This window comes from Propithecus coquereli, unplaced genomic scaffold (assembly GCF_000956105.1).
Source record: "Propithecus coquereli isolate 6110/MARCELLA unplaced genomic scaffold, Pcoq_1.0 Scaffold42, whole genome shotgun sequence".
Classification (NCBI taxonomy): Eukaryota; Metazoa; Chordata; class Mammalia; order Primates; family Indriidae; genus Propithecus; species Propithecus coquereli.
The window spans coordinates 4,751,318-4,776,433 of record NW_012149952.1 but is presented as its reverse complement, the minus strand read 5'-3'; the positions used below and the strand labels follow the sequence as shown (position 1 = coordinate 4,776,433).

At 49.7% G+C, this 25,116-nt stretch overlaps 2 protein-coding genes across 3 annotated transcripts in view; one reads left to right on the top strand and one right to left on the bottom strand.

Moving 5' to 3' along the window:
• Positions 1-3,727: 3,727 nt before the first annotated feature.
• Positions 3,728-18,792, bottom strand: LOC105817692 (chromosome unknown open reading frame, human C19orf68). The gene is made up of 4 exons (XM_012653462.1): positions 18,770-18,792; positions 17,450-17,733; positions 10,681-10,993; positions 3,728-6,006 (listed from the first exon to the last, which is right to left on the bottom strand). The coding sequence occupies exons 2-4, from the start codon at positions 17,722-17,724 to the stop codon at positions 3,817-3,819; spliced, it is 2,778 nt and encodes a 925-aa protein (XP_012508916.1). The 5' UTR covers positions 17,725-17,733; positions 18,770-18,792; the 3' UTR covers positions 3,728-3,816.
• A 368-nt stretch (positions 18,793-19,160) lies between these two features.
• Positions 19,161-25,116, top strand: part of LIG1 (ligase I, DNA, ATP-dependent) — a 40,255-nt gene continuing 34,299 nt past the window's right edge. The window contains exons 1-2 of one of the 2 annotated variants that reach the window (XM_012653461.1): positions 19,161-19,247; positions 24,476-24,548. In XM_012653461.1, the coding sequence (XP_012508915.1) occupies positions 24,532-24,548 (17 nt within the window). In that variant the 5' untranslated portion in view covers positions 19,161-19,247; positions 24,476-24,531. Of the gene's footprint in view, positions 19,248-24,408; positions 24,549-25,116 lie in introns of both variants that reach the window. The other variant, XM_012653460.1, reaches the window with a different exon arrangement.

Sequence of the window (25,116 nt, the reverse complement as noted above, 5' to 3'; positions counted from 1 at the left end):
TAAAGAAAAATACCACATGATCTCATTTTTATGTGGCATCTAAAAAAGATGATCTCACAGAAGGAGAGAGAGAGAGAGAGAGAGAGAGAGAGAGACAGGCTGAGAAGGGGAGGGGAGAGGGAGAAAGGGCAAGAGTTTGGTCAACGGGTCCCAGTTACAGTTAGATAGGCAACTCAAACCATGGTAGTTGGCAGGACGGTTCTGTCCCATGTAGGGGCTAAGGGACCGAGGCTGATGCAGGTCTTCCGTCTGGAATGTCATGTGTTTCTGGAGCTGGGAAAGATAGAGATTGAAGAATCGTGCATGACTTTTCACTAAGACTGAAAAAGCAATAACACAGTGGTTACGCTTACATTTCAGTAGCCAGAACTGTCCCATGTCCCCAAGTTCCCTACAGCAGTGTGGGAGAAGCAAGGGAGCAAGTGGAACATATGGTGAGTGTTTTGCCTCTGCCAGAAGAAGATTAGAAGGTGAAAAATATCTATATACAGAAATCTATTGCATGTCTATTAGAGAAAACAGTAGAAATGATACTATTTACAAAAGCATCTAAAATGTAAAGATTTTGGAATAAGCCTGAGAAAAATGAGTTGAACGCCCGAATTTCTGCTACTGCATTTCCACTTCCTACGAGTGGAAATTTTCTCAATGATCTCCCCATACGAATTCATCATAACACTCCCACTCCTTCACAACACCCCAATTCTCCCAATAGCACCCTAACTTCCCTTATTGCAAACTGATTCCTCCGCCGCACGTCTCCATTCCTCCGTGAACACCGCAGTTCCCTGGTCCTTACTCTAATTCCTCCAGTGATGTCCCTAAACCCCTTCCTCTCTCCCCGCTCCCCTCCTACTCCAGGGTTACTATGGCAACGCCTACGTTTAAATTCCCCTCCAACAAGCTGAGCAGCCCTGTTACCACAGAGACCAGAGCAGATTCCCCGCCCCCCTCGCCCGGAGATGGCAGCTCTGCGGCCCAGACGCCTCGGACTGGAAAAGTCGAGGAGACCCCATAATGCTCAGCGCATAAACAGTCCTCCGCACCCCTCTCCACAACCCTACTGAACACCCTCAAGCGCGCACATGCTCAGATGGAGCTCTGGGCCAGCAAATTCTACTGCGCAGGCGCTCACGCTCTGCAAAGGGACTTGGGCACGAAAGCGCGGGCGGCGCTCAGCCTGCTGGGAGTTGTAGTTTTCTGGCTGCTACAACAGGAGGTACAAGAGACTGACCAAATGGGCGTGCCCCATAGGGGTTACAATAAGGTTACTGAAGCTGGCATATTGGAGCTGGCTCTATCATCACCATAGCAACGATGAAGCATAGTGAAGCTATGCTACTACCCTACTACCCAGTCCGCCATTTTTATTCTTTCATCTTTTTAACTCAGAGCTTACTTTGCACCAGGTACTGTTCTAGGCCCTGGGAATACAATGATAATCAAAATAGAGCTCATATTCCGGTGCGCAGAGATTGACGAAATAACAGTGAACACATGTCACTGGAGAAAACAATATGTTAATAAGTAATTCAGATGCTTTATGCAGGCAATGTTAGAATATTGGTACACACACTACTTCATTTATCCTCACAAAGCCCTGTGAGATGGATACTTTTATTACACCCAAACTAGAACATAGGTTAAACAACTACAGGTCACACAGCAAAGAAGGAGTGAAGCTGGGGTTTGAACCTAGGCAGTCTGGCTTCATATTTGATAAGCTTAACCACAATGATAAGTTGGCAAATATTAGGGTGCATAATTTCAGGTAGTGATAAGTGTGTGAAGACTAAACAGAGAAAAGGGATGGGGTGACTCTGTAGAGCGACTGCTCAGGGATGGCCTTTAGGAGGAGGTGGCATTTGAGCAGAGGCCTGAAGGGATTCATGTTAATTGTGATCTGGGCATGTAGCTGGTGAAGGATCACTGACCTTTGGTTTTCTCATGCCTACCTGAAGGGCAAAATACTGCTAAACATGCTGTTCCCTCCATGAAAATGCACTTCCTTGTTCTCCTCCTGGAAAACCATCCTTCAAGGTCCAGTTATGTGAAGAACCTTCTACCTATTTTGCTGACTATAAATCTGCTCCTGTTCTGGACTCAAGTAAAGCTCCTGGAGTGGGTGGTGCTGTAATTATTCTGCCATATTAATATATCCAATCAAGCCGTTCCCTGTTTTGTTTTGTTTTGTTTTTTGGCGAGCTAAAGTGCTGTGGGGTCAGCCTATCTCACGGCAACCTCGAACTCCCGGGCTGAAGCAATCCTACTGCCTCAGCCTACCCGGTAGCTAGGACTACAGACATGTGCCACCATGCCCAGCTAATTTTTTTATTCTTTGTAGAGACGGGGTCTGGCTATTTGCTCAGGCTGGTCTCAAACTCCTGGCCTCAAGGAATCCTCATGCCTCGGTCTTCCAAAGTGCTGGTATTCCAGGCGTGAGCCACTGTGCCTGGCCAAAGATACCTTTTACTTAAGAAGCCCCATCGTAGAGCAGGCTCCAGAGACTCAACTAAGCCAAGCAAACATCCATCTTCATCTCTTAGCTCTGTCTTCCTCAGTGTGGACTTCACTCTCACACTGTACCAAGGTGGTCATGAGCAGGTTTAGGCCTGACCATGTCATTCTGGGTCTTCTTAGGAGAAAACCTTTATTAGAATCCTCCCACCCCAACCTGGGAAGACCTACTGGCCAGGACTGGGTCACATGCCCATTCTTAAGCCAAGCACTGGAAAGAATGATCTGCATGAGCTGGTGATTCGAGGGCAGAACTGATGGATATCAGGTTGCCACCATGGCGCATTGGCCCAGGTGAGGGGAGATGAGGCCAGAACTGCTGAGGAGATGAATTCGCTGTGGCTTCTACATCCATCTGTCCCCAGTAGGCCTTCCTGATACAATGAAGCAATGCTCGACTGTTTCAACTTTCCTCTGGATCTGAGCCTCCCATCCTCTGCCAGAAGCCAAGAACTCAGCACAGAAACCAAAATAACACCATTTTATTCCAATCTTGAAGCACAATAGTCCAAAAAGTTCCCCTCCCCAGCTGGAGTGTCCAGCCGTGCCGCTAGACTCCCAGTGCCCCCTCGCACTCTGCCTTCCAGGAAGGAATAGCCACCCAGAAGGCAACGGGGCTCCAAGTCTGCAGGTCTTGGAGAAACACCCGAATCACTCCCTTCTCATTCCTTCCCTCCCCATCGCCCATTCCTTCCCTTGATCTCATCTCCTTTCTCCTTCCCTCTCCTCCATCCTGTCCCCTTCTCCCCTCCCCATCCCACCTCTCTCCCCCCCCACCCCCCGCTTTCCCACATCCCCCTCCTCTCGTCCCCTCCCCCCCACACCTCTCCACCCCCCTATATCTCCTCCCCCCGCCCCTCCCCCACCTCTCTCCTCCCACACCACACTCCCCCCGGTCCCCCCCTCCCCCCGCCACCCCCAAAACGAACAAGCCAACCCTGCCAAACGCCGCCAAAACCCGGGGGCCTCAACCTCCCCCCAACCCCGCCCCAGTCCCTCCCTCCCCCCCGGCCCGAACCCGGCCAAAACCCCCAACAAAAAATTCCCCCCCCCAAGGAAACCCCCAAAACCAAAACAGCCAAGAAAAACCTCACCGGCCGGGGCCCCAAGCACCCAAAGAACAACGGCCGCCTCCCCCTGGAAACAAAAAAGCAAACTACCAAAATGAGATCCCCGGATGACCCAAGAGGTGGCCAGAGGGACTGGGGTGGTCTCCTGGGCCTCAGCCCTATTATCTTTGGGATAGAAGAATGCCCTCCCGCCCTCACAGTGGAGGGTGGTGGGCAGGGGCCCTAAGGGTCAGGGCTCTGGGGCTCTGCCCCAGCAATCCCTGAGCAGGTCCATGTGGAATAAGGCTGCCCCAGTGAGGAGGCGCGCTGCAAAGAGGTGTCGGCAGGGCAGACGACGGGCAGCGTGGATCGAGCAGCTGCAGCGTGTCAGGGCCCCATCCAGGAAGAAGTCCGAGGTGCCGTCCTTAAGGGCAAAGCCAGCTCCGGTCCAGTGGAAACCCCGAGTCCCATGCTGCCTGGCAAAGGCTAGCTCCTCGGCCACCAGGTCTGCCAGCTCTGGCCCACAGGCTGCTCGGAATTTGGCCAGGGGCTCCCAATCTACCTCCTCCTCTCCTGAGGGGCGACAAAGCCTCTTTGCTTCCCTTGGACCTTCTCCTTCACCTCCTTCCTGCAGGTTCTCCTCCGCAGCCAGGGACTCGCTCCTCATTTCTGCCCATTCTGGATGGACTTCAAATACAGTCCCCACCCGGGTGCCACACACGACTCCGTTCTCCAGCTCTGGACACCTCCCTCCTGTGTCTCCCCACTCTATCCCGTGTCCTGCTCTGCTCTTCGGGCCCACAGACCGGGCTCCTCCTCCATCTCCATTCTCCATGTCTGCAACCCTTGTGTCCCCCAGCTGGACCAGAACTATGTCCTCCAGCCCCCTTCTTCTTTTGACCCCCAACATCACTCCCCTGTCCTCTGCGATCTCTGGCCCTCTCCTCTTCTCATCTCCCCACTGGGGGTCCCTTTGGTCTCCGTTCTCAGAGACCAATTCCAGGGGCTTCTCCAAATGGATCCCCCTCCAGTTTCTGAAATCCAGCCCCTTCCCTTTCTCGGCTTCCAACTGGGGCCCCTTCCACTCTCTGGTTCTCAGTCCGCTTCCCCTTTCATCACGCAGCTGGGCCCCTCTCCAGGGGCTTCCTTCAATACTCCTGGCCCTCTCACACTCAGACTGGGGCCCCCTCCCATCTGCCGTCTCCAACACCCTCCTCCTTCGATCCTCCAACGGAGCCACCCTCCAGGTATATCCTTCCAGTCCTCGTAGCCCCTGCTCCTCCAACTGTGCCCCCCTCCAGACATAACCTTCCAGTCCCCAATCTTTCTCATCCTCTAACTGGGGCCCCCTCCAGTCTCTGATCTCTGGCCCTCTCAAGTGCCCTTTCTCCAACTGGGACCCTCTCCAGACACTCCCTTCCAGCCCCCTCACCTTCTGGTTCTCCAACGGGGCCCCTCTCCAATCTCGGATCTGCAACCCCCTGGCCTTCTCATTTTCTAACTTAGTCTCGTCTCTGTCTCTCGTCTCCAGTTCTCGTGCCCACTCTTTCTCTATCTGTGCCCCTCTCCAAATACTTCCTTCTTTCGGCGCTCCCCCCCAGTCTCCGGTGTCCAGGCCCCTCACCCTCTGGTTTTCCACCTGGCCCCCCCTTCCCAGCTCGCCCTCCAGCCACGCCCCGCCTCCATCTGGGCCCTCGGGTGCCGCCTCCCCGGCCGCGTCAGCCCACTGCATGGCCACCAGGTCGCGAAGGCATTGAGCCACGCTGCGCGAGGGGCTGAGGCGGCGCAGAAGTCGCCGGCGGTGGCTGCGCACCAGGGCGCTGGCGTCCAGGTCTCGGGCTGCCTCGAAGGCGCGGAAGCGCACCCACATGTCGCGGCGGGGCTCCCAGTTGCGCTCAAAGTAGTCGACGAAGGCGGCTGGGCCATGGGCGTGCAGCTCAGCCAGCGCCTCGTCGTAGGCGGAAGGCGACGACGCGCCGGCCAGGCGACACAGGCGCGGCCACAGACCCGGGTCCTCGCGGCCCGCGCCGCCCAGCTCCTGCGCCTTGCTGAAGAGCGTCTCGAGGCCCTGCGCTCGGCAGATCTGCACGCGCGCGCACGGCAGCAGCTGGCGCATGGCGGGCAGCTGCGCCGCCACCTCAGGCCCGGCCGTGAGGCAGCGCACGCGGCCCTTGACGTCGGGCGCGCTCTGCAGCAGCGAGGCGAGCGCGAAGCGCAGCAAGCTCGGCGTGCCTGGGCGCGCCACGCAGCAGGCGGCCTGGCGTGCGCGGCCCGCGCCGTCCACGCACAGCACCGCCAGCAGGTCCAGCGCGCCCTGCAGCCCCGGCAGCCGGTCCACCAGGAGCATGCGCGGGAAGCGCCTCAGCAGCGCTCTGGTGCGCGACGTCAGGAAGAACACGGTCTCCACCACCGCCTGGTCTTCCACGAACACCAGCTTCACCTGTGGGAGGGGGAGGGGGGAAGGTCAGAGGACGCCAGGTTGGCCCCGCCCAGCTTCCCTGACCTCTGTTTCCCCCTCTAGGGAAGTGGGAATCCGTTCATTTATACGTACTTGTGCATTTATTCTTCTGACTGGCAGGAGGCAGTGCAGGGGAATGGTTAAAAACAGGTGTTTGAGATCCAAACACCACCATCTAATAACCATGTGATGTTTTTGCACACGATACTTTAAGCCTCTCTGAGCCTCCATTTTCCCGCTAGGAACTGGGCCTTCATTCCTTCATGTGCTGAGAGGAAGTCTAGGGCAGTGGTTCTCGAAACGTAGGCCCTGGACCACCAGCAACAGCCTCAGCATCAGCTGCTTGGACGTGGACAGAAATGCGCATTCTCTGGGTCACCCCAGACTTACTGAGTCTGAAATTCGAGGCGGGGCCCAGGGATCTGTTTTGACAAGCCCTGCAGGGGCTCCCCGTGCACACTCCAATTTGAGAACCACTGGTCTAGTGGTAAGGAGCACAGACTATGGAGGCAGATCGTCTAGGTTGGAATCCCAACTGTACCACTTCCTAACCTGTGATTCAACCTCTCTGTGCCTCAGTATCCCCTTTAACCTCCATATTCCCTGATTCCCCCTTCTAGGAATTGAATGTTCATTCCTTCATGTACCAAGAGGCAGGACAGTGGTTGTCTCTGGGGCCAGACTGCCTGGGCTGAGATCTTAGAGCCCCTACTTCTTGGCAGTGTGGCTTCTGGCAACTTCCCTAACCTCCGTTTTGATAATAAGAGTACCTCTGTGACTGGAAGGATGAAATGCATTAAAGCATTTATAACAATGGCTGGCACACATAATGTTACTATTATTACTCATTCAACAAATAGCAAGTGCTCTTAAAGTGGTCATTATTACTATAATTATCATCTCTGCTCAGACTCCCCTTCCTCATAAAGGTCTCCGCTGATCATCCCAGCTAAGCCAACACCCCATCTCTCTCTGGCCCTTTTTGGCCCCGGCACTTACCACCCTCTCGCACATCATATCTTAATTTGCTGAATGTCTGTTTGCTCTCCCTAAGACGTAAGCCCCACAAGGACGAGGATGTTCCCTTTTGTATCCCTTATGCTTTGGAGGGTATCTGGCGCAGAACAACAGCTCAATGCATCCTGAATGAGGGAGTGAACTAACGCGAGGGTGTGCAGGGATATCCAGCGGCCACATTTCTGCAGTGGAGGTTCATGGAACAGACTCCTGGATTTGCCTCTTATTAGCTGTGGGACTTTGGGCAAGTGACTTCCTCTAGGCGAGTCTCAGCTTCCTTGTCTGGTAAAATGGGGATGTCCGTTTAACGGGGTCATGATGAGGCTAAAATGAGATCATTCATGGCCAACTCTTGCAACAATGCCTGGCATATTTCAAATCCCAGCTATTATTACTGTTTTACTTGATCTCTCAGCAGGATTCAGCACAGTGATCCTGCCCCCTTCCTGGAACATGGGTCGCTCTTGGCCTCTGTCACTCTGAAAACTCCTGCTTTTCCTCCTTCCTCCCAAGCATCTCCTTTCCTGGCCTCTACTCAGCTGCTCCACTTCTAACTATTACCACGCCACAGAGCCCAATCCTTGGCCGCTCCTCTCCTCTCTTCCCTATGTCCGTGCTCTCCCAAGGTGATCTCATCCAGTCGCATGGCCCTCATCATCTCCAAGCTGGTAACTCCCAGGTCTGTACCTCAGGCTCCAGACCCACCTAATCAACTGCCACTGCAGTAATCTGGCCCTTGGGTGGCTCATATGCCCCTTGAGACTAGCAGCCCAAACTCACATTTGATTCTCACACGCCCCCCCCCACCTGCCCCTCCTTGGCCAATGGCTTCACCATCCACACATCACAGTTCAGGCCCCAGCACTCAGGGTTGATGCTCAGTTTCTCTTTCCCCACCCTCCATGTGCAATCCAAGCCCAAGTCCTAGCAACGTCCCTCAGAATGAGTCCAGAATCTGACCACTTCTCCCCACCCCTGTGGCCACCACCCTGGCTCGAGGCACCAGCATCTCTCACCTGGATTATTGTAGTTGCCTCCTCAATAGGCTTCTTGTGTCTCCCCTTGCTCCCTTGTCTGTCTCCATATGGCTGCTAGCGGGGCATTTTCAAAACTCTGATCAGATCGCCCCCTCCTCTACTGGAAAACCCCTCCCAGGATTTCCCATCACGCTCTAAATAAAATCAGCAGTCCACACCACAGCTATGGGCTCTGGGCATTCAGGCCCTTTGACCTCATCTTCTGTTTCTCTCGCCCACTGTGGTCTCTGCCACTCTGGCTTCCTCAGGATTGCAAAATAGCCGCTTGATGGGGAGGGGAGATTAGCAGCTATGATCCAGGACCCCCGTACCCCTGTACGGGGCCAGCTGCTAGGCCTCCCTCAGCCCGTTCCTGCAAGTGCTGACCACAGCTGCCGTACCAGGATTTGATCGAGTTTAACTACCGATCTCTCCACAAATCATTCTGCCATAATCCAACCTCATCCTATAAGACCATTTAAAAAGCACTGCATAGTATTCAGTTTAAAAAAAATAATCTATTTTAAAAAGGGTCTAGTAGAGTCCAAAGAGAACAAGGAAATTGCTTTCCTAAGCCTGAAATCACACATTCACCACTTTAAATAGTATTGGAATTCAATACATTTTACCCAAAAAAGCCTAGTAAGCTTACCACTGAATTAGACACTGCTATAAATTTTTTCAACCATCATTAATTATTACACTCACAATTACTTTATAATTTATCTCAGATGTTCAGTCTAGACCTGCTGTGTCCAATATGGTAGCCAACAGCTACCTGTAACTGTTTAAATTTAAATTAATAAAATTTATAAAAAAGTGCAGTTTCTTGTCACATTAGCCATATTTCAAGTGCTCAGTAGCCACCTGAGGCCAGTGGTTACTCTACAGGATGGCACAGATCTGGAACATCTCCATGATTACAGAAAGTTCTATTGGACCCTATACAGGGTGTTTCTGGGGAAGAACAGCTGAGACTTATTTACTTCATGATGGACGGTGGGTAACAGCTACTAGCTCACCGAAGACCAGTGGAGTAGGGAATGCATGTGTACATCCCCATTTTACAGAGCAGCAAGCTGACTCACATGGGGCCTCAACCTTCTGAAGGCTGGAACTGGTGGAGAGGGAGCCGAGCTTCATTTCCAAACTGGGGAATAGCACAGCAGTGAAGACCATGGTCCTGGCTCAAGACACTGTGTGTCCAAAGCCCAGCTCATTAAGTAGCTGTGTGACCTCAGGCCAGTTGCTTGACTTCTCTGTGCTTCAGTTTCCTTATTTGAAAAATGGGAATGAGAACAGTGGACTCTTTCCTCACAGGGCTCTGGTGAGAGTTAAATTAATTACGATATGTAAAGCACTTAGGGTAGTACCTGGCACATAGTAAGCGCTTGATAAACATTAGCTAAAATTATCATCAATATTATGTGTGGACAGAGGCCTTGGCTTGGGTTGGTGGCTTGAATGGGAGCTGGTTACTAGACATGACATAGAGACAGGGAGAGTGCTCCAGACCTGAATCTGGAGAATGGGTTCATATCTCAGCTTTACCCTGAGTTGGGACCCCATGAGACAAAGGCACAGCCAACTGGAGAAACCAGTTCGTCCCCCTTTCTTGTCTTTCTTTTCTTTTTTTCTTTTCAACTTCAAGTCCCAACCTGAAGTTGGATCAAAGCCACAGAAAGATTCCTCATGGGGGAGCAGCATCCTCCTTGTTCCTCCAACCCACCAAGCTTGCTCTAGGCTCTGGGCCTTTGCACTGGCTGTTTCCCCTGCTTGGAACTCTTTTCCCTCTAATGACAGAATGGGGATCCCTTCCTTCCATTCCATAGCCTCTGCCTCATCATCATTTCTTTAAAGAGGACTTCCCTGACCACTCAAAGTGAAATAGCACCCTTACAACTGTCCCTCCCCAAGCCCTCGCCTTATTCTCCTTGGTAATACTCATCACTCCGTCATATTATATGACATAGCACTTCCTTCTCATTCTTGATCTGGGTGGTGGGTTCACGGGTGACCAGAGTTTTGACCTTGTGAACATTCATCAACTATATGCTTATCATTTGTGCATTTTCTATTTGTGTAGTTCGATTAAAAAATGTAAATGGCACCTTCCATCGCTTTGGTTCATCTTCTCCCTAGCACCCAAACCTAGTGACATTTGGATGTGTTTGTCCACTGTCGGCTTCCACGACTAGAACTGCAAAGTAGTTCTAGCAGCTACCTCTGTAAGGTAGCCAATAGCCATAGTGACTATTTAAATTTCAATTAATTAAAATACAATACAATCAGTTCCTCAGTCATGCTGGCCATATTTCAGTGCTCAATAGCCACATGTGGCTGGGGGCCACCAAACTGGGCAGCGCAGAATCACAGAACATTTCCATCATGGAAGAAAGTTCTACTGGGCAGCGCTGCACTAGAAGGCGAGTTCTCTGCGGGCAGGGACAGCATGTGTCTTGTTCTCTGCTGCATCCCCAATGGCTCAGTAAGTACTTATCGAACGAATGAATGGATGAAGGAAAGGAGTGAAGGATGAGTGGGTGGATGAATGAATGAATGACCCGCCAGTCTTGGGCGTTGCTCTCCCCTGCCCCCCGTCCTGCCTCTCCTGAGACCCCACCTTGGCCTCGGGGTCGGTGCGGAAGAGCCCCTCCAGCACGTGCAGGGCGTCCAGGACTCCGTGGTCGCGGCCCTTGCAGTAGGAGAGCAGGCGTCGCACGTCGGCCGGGGCCACGAACTGCTTGGAGATCTTGTTGGTGGTGCGCACCGGCAGGCAGGCGTTGGCCAGCAGGTGGCCCGGGCGGAAGTAGTAAGCGAACTCCAGCGGGCAGGCCGGGTGCGAGTGGGTCAGCTGGCACTCTGTCACCACCAGGCGGTCCCGCAGTGGGCTCAGCTTGACGATGATAAAGGCCGGGCAGCCGGGCTGGGGGGGCCTGCGGGAGGAACGACCACCGACGCCGTCACTTCCCTCTGCTGCCCTCTTCCTCCTTTCCTCTCTCTCTTTTTTTTTTTTAATTAAGAATTTTTTTTTCAAGCATAAAGGAGAGGGCCTTAAGAATATATCAGCTGTGTGACCTTGGGCAAGTCACCTCAAGTCTCCATACCTCAGTTTCCCCATAGGTTAAAAGTGAGGTAGCAACCATCAAACCTTCCTCACAGGATTGTTGTGAGAATGAAAAGAGTTGATATACATAAAGCACTTAAAAACAGTGTCAGGAACATGGTAAGCACTATGTGTTTGCTAAAATTCTATACCCACCATCCTCAGCTCTACCAAAAGTAAATGAACGTTTTATTATATTTACCTCAAAAAAATTTCAGAAATGAAACGTCTCAGATAGTCCTGTATCTGCTTCTGGTTTAGCAATAACAGTGCAAGTTGAGGCCCTCTGTGAACCCTGACCTAACAAATTCCACTCCTTCTTTAGCGATTACCAAAACTGTGCATTTAGCATCCCCACAATATTTGTTTATGCACCCATAAACAATGGAAGGCATGTTTCTATGTTTTAAAACTTTGTATATGCAAAGAGGCGCTCAAACTCATTAGTTATCAAGGAAACAACAAATTAAAACCCTAAGGAAGGACCACCACACACCGCTAGAATAGCCAAAAAAAAGAGATTGATAACATAAAGTGTTGATGAGGATGTGGAGCAACTGGAACTCACACATCATTGATGGGAGGGTAAAATGGCACCACCACTCTGGAAAACTGTATGGCAGTATCTACCAAAGCTGATCCTATTCCTCTCCTGTGGCCCAGTGATTCTACTCAAGATAAATGCCTGCATATGGCACATACAGATGTGTACTAGGATATTCATAGCAGCACTGTTCATATCAGCCAAATACTTGAAACTCAAATATCCAACAACAGAGCAATAAGTTGTGATATATTCCTAAAATAAAATACTAATCAACAGTAAGAATGAACAAACTATTACAGTCTCCAACAACATGGATGAATCTCACAAAGCTACCATGTCAAAGAAGCCAGACGCAAAGAGAACCCATGATATGATTCCTGCTTATATAAAGTTCAACAACAGGCAAAGTTAACCTCTGCTTTTAAGAGATTAGATAGTGATTACCTACTTGTAAAGGGTTAACTGTATGAGGGGGAACTAGGAGCCTTCTTGGAACTGGACACATTTTGTTTCTCATTCTGGGTGCTGGTGACATGTGCATTCTACTTCACGAAAATTCATCCAGTTGCACACATACGATGTTTGCACTTTTCTGGATGTGTGTTACGCTTTTAAAAATAACTTAGAAAACCTTGTTTTAGAGCATTATGGTAGGAATAATGGCTTCCCAAAATGTCCGCATCCTGGTTACTGGAACCATGCGTATGTTGCCTTACGTGGCAAAAAGGACTTTTAAGGTGTGATTAAATTAAGGATCTTCAGGCCAGGAGATTCTGGATAATGCAAGTGGGCCCAGTATAATCACAAGGGTCCTTATAAGGGAAAGAGAGAAGCAAGATCAAAGTTAGAGATACAGTGAAAGATGCTACCCTGATGGCTTTGAAAATAGAAGAGGCCTCAGGCCAAAGAACATGGGTGGACTCTAGAATCTGTAAAGAGTAAGGAAGCAGATTCTCCCTAGAACCTCAAGAAGGAAAGGAGCCTTGCCAATACCTTGATTTTAGCCCAGTGAAACCCATGTTGGCCTTCTGACTTCCAGAACTGTAAGACAATAAATTGGTATTATTTTGAGCCACTATGTTTGTGGTAATTTGTTACAACAGCAATAGGAGACTAGGGCAAGCATCGCATTCAATATACTCTTTTGCAGCTTGCTTTTTCACTCATCAGATTTTCAAGACTTTTCAGTTTCATTCCTTTTATTTGCTGCCTGTGTATTCCACTCCATGACTTTGCCAACTATTATGGTGTTTCAGTCCTCTTATCTTACAAACAATGCTTCAACACTCTCTCTTATACATCTCTTTAGGTGTGTGAGCAAGAGTTTCTCTAGGAAAGCAGTTCTCAAACTGCAGGGCATAGCTCATTACATGAAATCAATTTAGGGAAGTACAACCAGGATTGTAAAAAATGAAATAGAATAGGAAAAAAATCAGAGTGTATTTCCCTGATAATAATATTTAAATTGGAATCTGCTTTCTGAAGGAGGGGTGGTCAGTGTTTCTCATGGGGAGTGGTGATGGCACCATTTTTTTTTTTTTTGGTAGGGAGTTTATAGAGCAGGGATAGTCAAACTTTTTTCTGCAAAGGGCCAGATAGTAAATATATTCTGTTGCTATACCTTAAACACAGTCATAGACAATATGTAAATGAACAGGCATGGCTGTGTTCCGATAAAACTTTATTTATAAAAATGGACTGCAGGTTAGCATTGGCCCAAGGGCTTCCAAGTTAGCTGACCCTCATAACACAGAGTGCCCAGGGCCTAGTATGTAGTTAAGAAGCCCTGGCTTCTAGGTAGTAAATGCCAGTAGCGTGGCCCCTGCCATGGATGATTCTCCCTGAGAACTATCAGTATAAATACTTACGAATTTTCTTGTTAAACCAGAAGGGGATCCTTGACACATCCCTTTTCTCCTATATGCATGAGGTAAAGAAAAACTGAGGTACCTGCTAGATTTTAAAAATCTAAATAAAGTTTGAGGCTTTTTGCCTTATTTAAAGTAACAAAACTAAAGCAAATTTAGAAAATTCTTAAGTATACAAATCATTATAAATAAAATACAAAAGTACAGCCACCATGGTGGTATGAGGTGGAAGCCAAATGAATTGCCAACATGCAGCCATTTGTAATCTACCCAATATGACAATTTCACGGGATTCCAATCCAGTGCATTTTTCTAGAATAACTCACGCGCTTTTGTGAAACTCTCTGGTCTGGCCCCTTTCAGCCTAGTGTTTCAGGCTCTAGAACAGGCCGTCACTCAGGGGAGGCCACCTCTTCTATGAAGACACCCATCTTGCCAGAGAATAGCACACCCCCTCTGTGGATCCCAGCATCTCACATAACCATCTACTGATGCCTCAACACACCATTTTTGCAATTGCTCACCACCTATCCAGAGGAATGATGCCACCTCTCTCTATATGTAAACTCCACATGGACAGGAATTTTTGTCTGTTTTTGTTTATCTCCATCTCCCCGGTACCTAGAGTAGTGCTCGGGAGACAGAATGGCCTGGCCCCTGGAGGTGCTCAGTAAATGTCTGATGACTGAAGGACTGAATCACATTGTGACCTAGACACCTTGGCACACCTTCTCTGGCATATGACCCCCATTCCTTCAAAACCATCCATCACCAAGTCCTGCCCACTATGCCTTCCAAACCTCTCCAAACTACCCCCTTTGTTCCATTTCCACTACCACTAACCTACTATTTCTTTCTTCCTTCATGAAACATTCTTCTCCCTTCTTTTCACCTAGTCAACTCCTCCTTATCCTTCAGGCTTCATAGCCAGTATCACCTCCTCCAGGAAGCCTTCCCTGACCATCCTCAGGCCAGGGAAGATTCCATCCATCACATACTAATGTGATAATCTGATTTTATGCTCATCTGTAATGTATGCTTCCCGCAGAAGCCCCAGCATTTAAAACACAGCCAGCTGGCACATAGTAGGGCTCAAAACATACCCCCTGGATGAAGGGACAAACAGGATGATGCCTAGAACCCCAGAAATCTTTAGCTGGTAGCATATTCAACTCTCATTTCGATAACCCATAACTGAAATAAAGGTGAAGGGGAGAGGAGAGGAGAGAGATAGATAGAAAGAGAAAAAGAAAAAGAGAGGTGACGGAGTAATAATTAAAAGAATGGGCTTTGGAGTCAGACTGTGGGGGGTCTAAATCCTGGTTTTCCCTCTTAGTAGCTGTGTTATCTTGGTATAGTTCTTTAACCATTCTGTGCCTCAGTTTTCTCATCTGGGAAATAGGGCTAATAATAAGACTGGCCTCACAGGCTTGTCAAGAGGACTAAATAAGAGTATTAAACTACACAAAGTGGTTAGAAAAGGGGCTGGTGCATAGTAAACAATCAAGAAGTGATAGCTGCTACTTTCAAACCATTTTCTGTTCTTCTACAAGTATTATTGCTTTCCTTTATTTTGCATTCCACTCACACAAATTTATTTTTGATCTTTCAGGTTTTCAAGATCTCCGTGCTTTGAAAGGCTGGTGTGTGTTGGGAAAGGTTGAGCAGTTCTGTTCTAGAGAGGGAAGTGCTGAGAGATCATCTCCCACATCTCTCCCTGCAGACCATCTCCCACCCAGAGCCGACCTTGCTCACAGTCCCCTGGAGCTCCCCAGCACCCCAGCATAAAGTCTCAGCCTCTGGACTCAGCCCTGCCAGGTCCAGACCTTGACACCATTCCAGCCTCTTCTCTTGCCTTTTCTCACCCACTAACTTCTCCAGCCTCAGGTCTCAGCCCATGGGCTGTCCCTGGGCTGAGACACTGGAGAGACCCTGCCTTGAGCAGCTGGGGGTGAGGTGCGGAAGCCCAGAAACGATGGGCCCACATCATGGTTCCAGAACAGCTAATCAACCACCCCCCTTTTGCACTCCCCATCCAGAGACCACTCCATCATCGACCCAGTCACCAGAACCGAACTCAGGGCACTGCCCTAGACCCCTCCACAGCCCTGTCTCTCCTGCCTCCTGGCTCTCTCTGATATTTATAGAACACTTGGGACAGTAACTGCACATAGTAAACACCAGGTGTTTGTTAAGTTAAATACTGTACATACATAAACATATAAACAAAATCCATCAAGGTTCTGCTTACTGGTTACCTCTTCCAGGAAGCCTTCCAGAAGCACACCATAAGCCTTCAGTTGGAGATGACCATTCCCTTTTTGTCCTCTTCCAGTCTCCCCCCATCAGTTTTGCTCTCACTACTGTGGGCCACTATTTGCACTTTTTTTTTTTTCTTTTTGAATTGTGTCTCCTCCATTAAGTTCTGAGCTGCTCCAGGGCCCAGACCACTACTGGGTTCCAAATGCCCAGCAAAGAACATGCACACAGTAGATGCTCAAAAGCTATTTGTTACACTGGATTGGGTTCTGTTAACAAAGAGAGATTCCAGATTAGGCCTGCGCTTCTCGTGAGCTCTAATATTCCAGATTTCTCTGTCACTTGTGTGTTTGACACTATGCTGCTTTCAGATCTCCCAATCTCTGTTTCCAGAATAAGTAGTGAGTAAACTCAAGAAAACAGTAATTCCACAATAAACGTTTAACTAACTATTGGTGAGAATAGCTGTTAGAGTGCACTCACTCTTTGCTGGATGCTCTTCTGAATGATTTATATGTATTAGCTCACTTAATATTCATAAAATCTATGAGATAGATACTATTACGTGCCCCATTTTCCCAGTGAGGAAACTGAGGCCCAGAAAGGTGTAGTCACTTGCTCAATAGCACTAGTTATTCATCAGCAGAGCAATGGCCCCACAGTCTGCTCTCAAATCCTGTAATAGCTGTCACTTAACCAGCTGCCCTGTGTTCCAGGCACTGGCATAAGTGCCTTTCTTATGCATGATCTCACTGCATCTTCACAACAGCCCCATGAGGCAGATACCAAAGTAACCCCATTTCAGAGATGAGAAAACTGAGGCTTGGAGATGTGAAGTTCATTGCCCAAAGACACCCACCCAGGAAGTGGAGCCCATCTCAGGCAGCCTGAAGGCAGAGAACCTATGTTCTTAGGCACTCTGACCTTGTCTATGGCTCCCCAGCCAAAGGTCTCAAACTCACACCTACAGAGGCCAGTCAGGCAAAATAAGGAAGTAACAGTGCTAAGCATGAGGCAGCAGAGAGCGACAGGGTTTGGGGCAAACCTGAGCATCTAACAGGGGCCATCTAACAGGGGTTGCCTTCTGCCACACGGAAATGTGGGCTCACCTTTTCCTGTGTTTGAAGGGAAGCTAGAATATCGTATGGGTAACCATCCCAGTTTAAAATTGGGGTTAATTAAAATACCCCCAGCCACCTGGGTGTGATTGCTGGCTCTCCTCGATTTCTTGCCTGTCCCTCCTTGTAGCATTACATAGTTGCAGGCAACTACCCATGAACTTGTTCTTTTAACATCAGTCTTCCTGTCCAGTCTGAAAGTTCCATGAGGACAGGGATTTTTGTCTCTCCCTCCCTCCCCCCAAAAAAATCCCCAGCCCCCAGCATGGGACCCGACCCACCCTGTATTTACTGAATAGATGGACCTTTGTCTCGTGGCTTTCCCTGCAGTTCAGTCTCCCAGTCTCTGTTCTCTTTGTATGTGCACAAGGTATTTAGCTGTCTCAATAGGCCTCTCTCCCTCCACATCTCCCAGTGTGGGGCTTTCTGGCTGTCCCCCCCACCTCCATCCACTTCCCCGCCCCCCAGCCGGACAGCAGCACAGGCTCACGCACCCCACAGTGGGCCGACTGGGCGCGCGCACATCCTTGCACACGAGCCGCACGTAGCTGTACTTGAGCACGTCGATGAGCGTGTAGAGTGGGGGTGCGCTGGCCCAGCGGCAGCGTGCCAGGTGCATGGAGCTCTTGACGAAGAACAGCGCCAGCCGCTGCTGGCACCACGCATCGAAGAAGCGGCTGAACTCTGCCCACGAGAAGAAGGCCCGCTCCCGCAGCTCCTGCTCCTCCTGCCCCGCTGCTGTGCAGGCTGGAAGCTCCCGCCGCTCCATCGTGGGGGCCTGAGTGCAAGCGGGGAAAACAGCTACATATAAGATCCATCCCCACCTGGGATATCTCATTTTCTCCATTCTCAGCCTGCCCCGTTGGTGCTGATGCCTCTGTCCAAGTAGGGTCTGGAGATGGATGCCCATTTTTCTCCAGATATAAATCTCTACCCTATCTTTGGTCTCCCCTCACCACCTTTTGCCTCTTCAGTTGGAGCCTGTCCACCTGATCCCTAGCTCCAACTCTGGTCCCCTCCTCTGCAGATGTGACCCTTAGGTACAGTTGGGGTCCCTTTTCCCAAAATATGACTCTTAAGCTCAGCTAAAACCTCTTCCCCTTCCAGATGTGTCTCACCATTGGCAGTAACCTCTAGTACCCCCATTCATCCGGAACTCCCCTTTGCAAGTGTCTACACTTAGCTGTAACCCACATCCAGCTGTGCCCCCTCTAAAAATGTTCCAGCTCCAGATGTGCTCCCACATTCAGGCACAAACTCCTCATCCGGTTATATTCTTCATGCAACTGTGGTTCCCTACTCCCCAGATGAGTCTCAGACGTGCCGCTGTTGCCCTCCCCCAGATGTGAACCCTATGGATCACCACGTCCAGCTGTGGCTCCTCCATCTCACAGATGTTCTCATCTCCAGATGTGCCCTCCACATCCAGTTATGGACTCTTTGCCTACAGGTGTGTGCCCACTTGTGGCCAGTTCTCCCCAGAAATGTCACCAATATTCATCTGTGGTCCCCTTCCTCCTCACATGCGTCTCCCAGTCCGGCTGTGGCCCCCTTATCCCAGCTACAGCCACCATCCTTCTCAACAAGCGTCTTCTTTATAGACATAGCCCCTCATCCACAGACGGGCTTCTTCACCCCAAATGCTCCCCCATGTCCAGCTGCGCCTCTCTCCTCCAGCAACCCCTTCCGGCCCGCTCCCGCCTCTCAATCCCTCCCAGCCCCGCCCGCCGCGGCCCCTCCCAGCCCCGCCGTCCCACCTAGCTGTGCCTCTCCCCTCCCCCAAATGTGCACCCTTCCCGCCCCTCCCCACTCACCTACCCGCCCCGGAGCGGCGTCCACTTCCCACAATGCTCCGCGCCTAGGCCCAGCCCGGCCCTTGCTCCCGGGATGCCCCGCGCGGCTTCCCGCCTCTCTTCCCGCCGTGCCTCGCGCGCGGGTTCCACCGAGTCTTCCTCTTTGCCCGCCACTCACTCGTCCGACCCGCAGCCACACCCGCTCCCGCTCGTCCAGAGCAAGGAAAGGCTTGGGCCGTTTCCCAGCGTGCTCTGCGGGAGGGCTTACCGTGCTTCGCCCTCTTTCCAGGCCGCTTCCCATTCGGGAGACTACAATTCCCAGCGTCCCCCGCGCAGCGACGGCGGTGCCGCCGCAATCGGGCTTCGCCCCTCGGCTCGGCCCCGCCCCCGCCCGCCGAAGTCTGCGCGCGAATACCGTGGCGCGAATTTGGGACTGCAGCGGCGCGCTGAGCGGAGCTGAGGGTGTTGCCGGGCCAGTGGCGCGCGGGATCCGCGCGAGGTAAGTTGGGCCTTCCCCACAGGGTTGGGGGACTGAGGGCGACGAGCGTGCCGAATGCTTGGGGCCCATGCTTCGCCTGTCGGAGTGGCTGCAGAGCAGCGGTGTGGGGACGATGAAGAGGCCCAGTGCGCGGTAGGAAGGGGAGAGCGCGGGCTGAGGGCTGCCGGCCAGAGGGCAGAGCGGCGTCTGCCGGAGGAGGGGCCAAGTAGAGGGTAGACGAGGGAAGGAGACGGACGCGACAGGGTCTGAGGACAGGCCTGAAGGGGCGGGGGCCACTTGGAAGGGGGAGGGGCCAGGGAAAGTTTGTTGGTGGGCGGGGCCGCTAACCGGGGTGGGGCTAAGGAGAAGGTTAATAGTGGGCAGCGTCACCTGTAAGGGGTGGGCCCAGCTGGACGAAAGTGGGGTGAGGGAGAGGTCAGTGGTAAGGTCCAGGTCTAGGTAAGGCCTCGCGAAGGATGGATAGGGAGAAGTGTGGCCTTGTGTATGTGCGACAAAGGAGCGGAGCCGAGGCAAGGGTGGGCTAGACAGCAAAAATGGAGCCAAAAGGTGGGGCCGAGCAGAGGAGAGTTTAGGGAAAGGTCGGGGCTTGTTTTTGCCCGCTGAGTGTGGATTGGGGAGGCACAGGAGCTTGGGGAGTGAAGAGAGAGGATGTTGACTTCCTTAGGCAATAGGGAAGCTTGGAGGGTCAGGGGGAGGGCGCTTGGTGCTGAGAAGAAGAGACCTGGCATCTGAAAGCCAAGGGGAATTCGGGACAGAAGACAGCAGAAAGTGGCATTAAAGACATCACTGCTTGGCCTCCATCCCCGTTTCGGCAACTTTGAATCTTAGACTTGCCTATTCGGCAGCCTAAGAAGGAGGCATGAGGGAAAGGCGCTTTAATTTCGTTTTGTTTTCGGATCTTTGAGCCTGTTAGGCCTGCAGATTTCCCCCTGCATTCGCAGAGTTTGTGTTCTAGTAGTTCTGGGAGTGGGCTGGGTATGTTTTAAACATGAATCCTAGGTAGTTCTCAACGGGGCTCCTGTTTCTGACATCCATCATTGACTGGCTGTGTAGCCCTGGACAAGGCACTCTCCCTCTCCTATCTCAGCTTCCTCGATTGTCTTTACAAGGATGCTGAGCAGTTTTAAGTCTCAGAGGATGGGAGAGTAGCATATTTAGGGAAAGGTGTGAAATATTTGACAAGGGTGGCGTGTGGCTTGGCTTGAGCCTTCTGGCCTGTCATCCCCAAATTGTCCAAAGACCCCTTTATATCCCTCCTCTTCACCACAGCCTCCAACTTTTAGAAGGTACTGCTTGTGAACCCTGAATTCATAAACATGAATTTTTTGTTACCCCAAGTTTTAGTAATCAAAAATAAGTATATTGGCGAGTGCATTCAGTACCAGGCACAGTTTTAGGTCCTGTGGATGTGTCACTCAATAAGACAGACAAAACCTGTACCTTCATGAAACTTACACTTTAGCCCTGCTCTGCTCAGTGCCGTAGCCACTAGCCATGTGTAGGTACTTAAATTTAAATTAGTTAGAAACAAAAAACTCAGCTCCTCAGTCTCTCTAGTGTTTCCAGTGCTCTGAAGTCCTGTATGGCGAGGACTACCATATTGGACAGCGCAGATATAGAACATTATTATCATCTCAAAGTCCTGTTAGACAGTGCTGCTCCGGAAGGCGAGACGGATTCTCATCTATAGTGTCAGGCTGTGCAGAATGCTGCGATAAGGGGAGGGGCTGTCGTAGCCAGAGTGTCAAGGAAGCCTCCCTGAGGAGGCAGCGTGTGAGGACAGCGAGAGAGCTCCCTGAAGTTAGGAAGTGTGTAGACACGGCCCAGTCTCGGGAGTGGGAGCTGCTTGGTGAGTTTGTGGAGCAGCCTGGCAGCCAGCTTGGCTGCAGTGAAAGGACTGAGGAAATGAAGTTGGTGAGTTGGGGGGCGGGAGGGGGATTCAGACTGTCTACAGCCTTGTGAGCACTTAGGAGCTTATTCTTAGTGTGATGGGATGGCGGTGGCAGGGCCTGAGCTATAGCAGTGGAGCGATGAGAGGGGGTTGACTGTGGGTTATTGTTTGGAGGTAGAGCCAGTGGAGCTTGGAGTAGATGAGTTTAGGGTGTGAGAGAAAGCAATGAGTTAACGGGTACTCCAAGGTTTTTGTCACTTGGGAGGGCCGGGCGTAGTGGCTTATGCTTGTAATCCCAGCATTTTGGGAGGCTGAGATGGGAAGATTGCTTGAGGCCGGAAGTTGGAGACCAGCCTGGGCAACATAGCCAGAGGGAGTGTGATCATAAAAGTCTTCATCCCATCATCTTCATGTTAAGTAGGGGTGAGAGGAAGGGGTCAATCTTGCTGCCTCGGGTGGCAGAGACTAAAGAAAGTCCACGTATAAGTGGACCCTCAAAAGTTCAAACCAGTGTTGTTCCAGGGTCAACTGTATATATGTTCTTATTTTCCCCTGTCTTACAACACTGGTAGAATATCATACACACTGTTCTGCCTCCTTTATTAATATTTTACTTACTGTATCTAGGACTTCTTTCCATATTCGTATACAGTATTCGTATAGAGTGCCTTCATTCTGTCATCTTGTTGTTGTTTTAACTTTTTATTTTGAAATAATTTTAGATTCAAGGGAGTTGTAGAAATAGTACATCCAGCTTTTCCCAATGGGACATCTTCGATAACTCTAGTCCAGTATCAAAACCAGGAAATTGGCAGTACAATTCTGTTAACTAGACTACAGACCTCGTTCAGTTTTCAGCGTCTTTCACACGTGCTCCTGTGTGTGTGTGCGCTTTGATCCCTTGCATAGATTTATGTAACCCCCCTCACAGTTGGGATATAGAACAGTTCCTCTCCACAAAGGAACTCCACGTGCTTCCCCTTTATCCTCAGCCCTCCCCAACCCCTGACAACCATGAATCTGTTCTCTATCTCTAGTGTTGTTATTTGGAGAATGTTGTGTGAATGGAATCACATAGTGTGTTACCCTTTTTCCACTAAACAAAATACCCCTGAGAATCACCCAAGTTGTTGCTATATCAGTACTTCATTTCTTTTTATCATTGTGTAGTATTTCATCCTCATTTGATATTTTTCCTTTTAACATTTATTTATTTCAGTAACAGCTTTATTGAGATATAATTCAAATATCATACAATTTTCCCATTTAAAGTGTACAATTCAGTGATTTCTTAGTATATTCCGAGTTGTGCAGTCATTACCACAATCAATTTTAGAACATTTTCATCACCCCAAAAAGAAAGCCCCAGAGCCTTTAGCTCTCATTCATTCAATTTTAACCCTGCACAGTATTCCACCATATGGTTGTACCAGTATTTCGGGAACCAGTTCCCTGTGGATGGACATTCCACCAGTTTCCAATCTTTTCTCCTTACAAATAGTACTGCAGCAAGTAACTTCATACTTACATCACTTGGCCCACATGTGAGTGTCTCCGTGGGTGCAGTTCACAGAAGTGGAGTTGCCATTCTCATAGAGATGCCAGGTGTCCCTCCAGAAACACTGACCAGCTTGTCCCCACTCCCTCAACCCAGCAGTAGGGAGAGTTAGAGGCCATCCTTGAAAATCCTGAGTTCCACAGTAAAGAGGAACATGGGTTTGGGAGCCAGGCACACCTGGGTTTGAAGCCTTAGACCCCAGCTGTGTCCCTCTGTCCTCAGTACCTTCTTCTGTGAAGTGGGGATGACCTCACTTCTCTAAGGGCTGGCTCGAGGACTGAGGATGTTTGAGCATGTGATCAGCTTGTCAAACTTCGCTTTGGCTTCTTAGTAAATGGCCGTTTCTTCCTCCTTCCCTCACAGCTTAGTCCAGTGGTTAAGAGGTAAGCTGGTGGGGTGGGGGGGGCAGGCAGATCTGGGAAACTTAATAGACCTGAGTCAAGTCCCTTTAACCTCTCTAGGCCTCAGTTTCCTTGTCTGTAACAAGATTGTTGTGGAGATTCAATAGAACTGAGAATGTAAAGTACCTAGCCGGGTGAGCACTCAAATAATAGTGGTCATAGTAGTAGATATTCCCTTCTCTCCTTTCCCATTAGGATTTTGGTGGCTAAGTCCCTAACCTACCTTCCTTGTGAACTGTTTGGTGGAAAAGCCTGGCCTACTGCCTGCTCCCCAAATGGCCCTGAGGCACCTTATTTGGAGTTTTCTGATTCCAAGATTGAGTATGAGTTCCTGCTGCCAAGGCTGTGTTGGCCGAGGCTGTGGGAGAGGAGTGCAGACTCAGAGAGGCCGGGGGGTGCAGGTCAGAGAGCACCGATTTCAGAAAACTAGAGGGACCCCCATGGGCCAAAAGAGATTCCAGCAGTCCACCCAGAGGTCCTGCTAATACTTCTTTGTTTTAATGTTTGTATTTACAGTAGAAGGAAAGGCTCGGTTCCAGTTAGATGTTTGCAAAAATAAAGTTGTAATTTCTTTCCCATCAAATTTCATTCATTTCTTGAATTCTGTTGGACTCCTGGGGGGTGGTGGGTATGTTCTGTGTTCCCCAGATTAAGAACCCTTCCTTTAGGGTTACTCCAAACTGTAGAAACCCTAGTGACTATTATTGATTTCATTAAGTAATAGATTTATTTTTTAAAATACACTTAATTTAAAAATTATAGTTTGAAGGTGTAACGTATTCAGATGGCTCTGAACACAAAACGGTACATGGTGAAAGGTCTCCAGTGTCTGTCTCTCCCAAGATGACAGCATCACCAGTTTTTTGCTTCCCAGGAGAGATGTTCTGTGCACATTCAAGCAATACATTTATATTCTCTCTTTCTTGTACAGTATAGGAGTGTGCTCTCCATGGTGTTCTGCCCTCTGTTTCCATTAACAACATACCTTAGAAATTGTTCAACACCTGATTTATGTAGACCAATGGGTACAATTTTATGAACTGCCGTGTTTTGTGGTCATTTTAAGACATTATGTAATCACCTTAAAACAATTTTTCGCTAACTTTAACTTTCCCTAAACTGAATAAACCCTTCTGGCCCTCAGTGTGTTCTCCATACGCGATGGGAAGCAGGCTCCGTCTGGTAAAGAAGGCATCTTTTCTGTTTCTCTGATCTGGAACTTTCACTCTTCACAGAGTAAAAGGAGTTTCTTCTTAAAGAATCATATTTCTGATTTTGTTGTTCTGTTTCTTTTTTTCTCTCTGAAAGAAGGGGTTTTATGTGTTTGGATCTCTGCTCAACCAATATCCACACCAGCTATTTGGATTTCTGTTTCAAGAACAGCTGACAGGAGAAGAGAAGAATTGGACAGGAAGAGAGAATTCTGACACCAACATGCAGCGAAGTATCATGTAAGGGCCCTACCATACCCCCCAGTCCTTCTTCTCTAAATCTGTGCCTTAAAAAAAAAAAAAAAAACTCAAGGTAGACTTCAAGTTGGAATTTCCAGGAGTTGAGTAGTATGGAAAATGGAGAGTGAAGTATGGAAGACATTAGTGTATTGAACATAACTTTTTAATTGCAAGAGACAGAAACCCTAACCCAGTGGTTCTCAGTCAGCAGCAGTTTTGCTCCCCAGGGAGCATCAGGCAATGTCTGGAGACATTTTCTGTTGTCACAACTTAGGAAAATGGAGGTTTGCCATTGGCGTCTAGTGGATAAAGGCCAGACATGCTGCTAAACATCCTTCAGGGCTCAGGACAGCACCCCCACAGCAAAGAATGATTCAGCTTAAAGAATCAATAGGGTCTAGGTTGAGAAATGTCATGCTAACACCAGCAGGCTTCAGGGAAAAAAAGAAAGGGAATTACTTGGCTTAGGTAGTTGAAACCTTCTAGAGTAAATAGCCTCAGACTTGTTTGGATCCAGTTGCCAGAACTTTGTCACTGGGAATCTGTTTCTCTCCATTGTTCAGCTCAG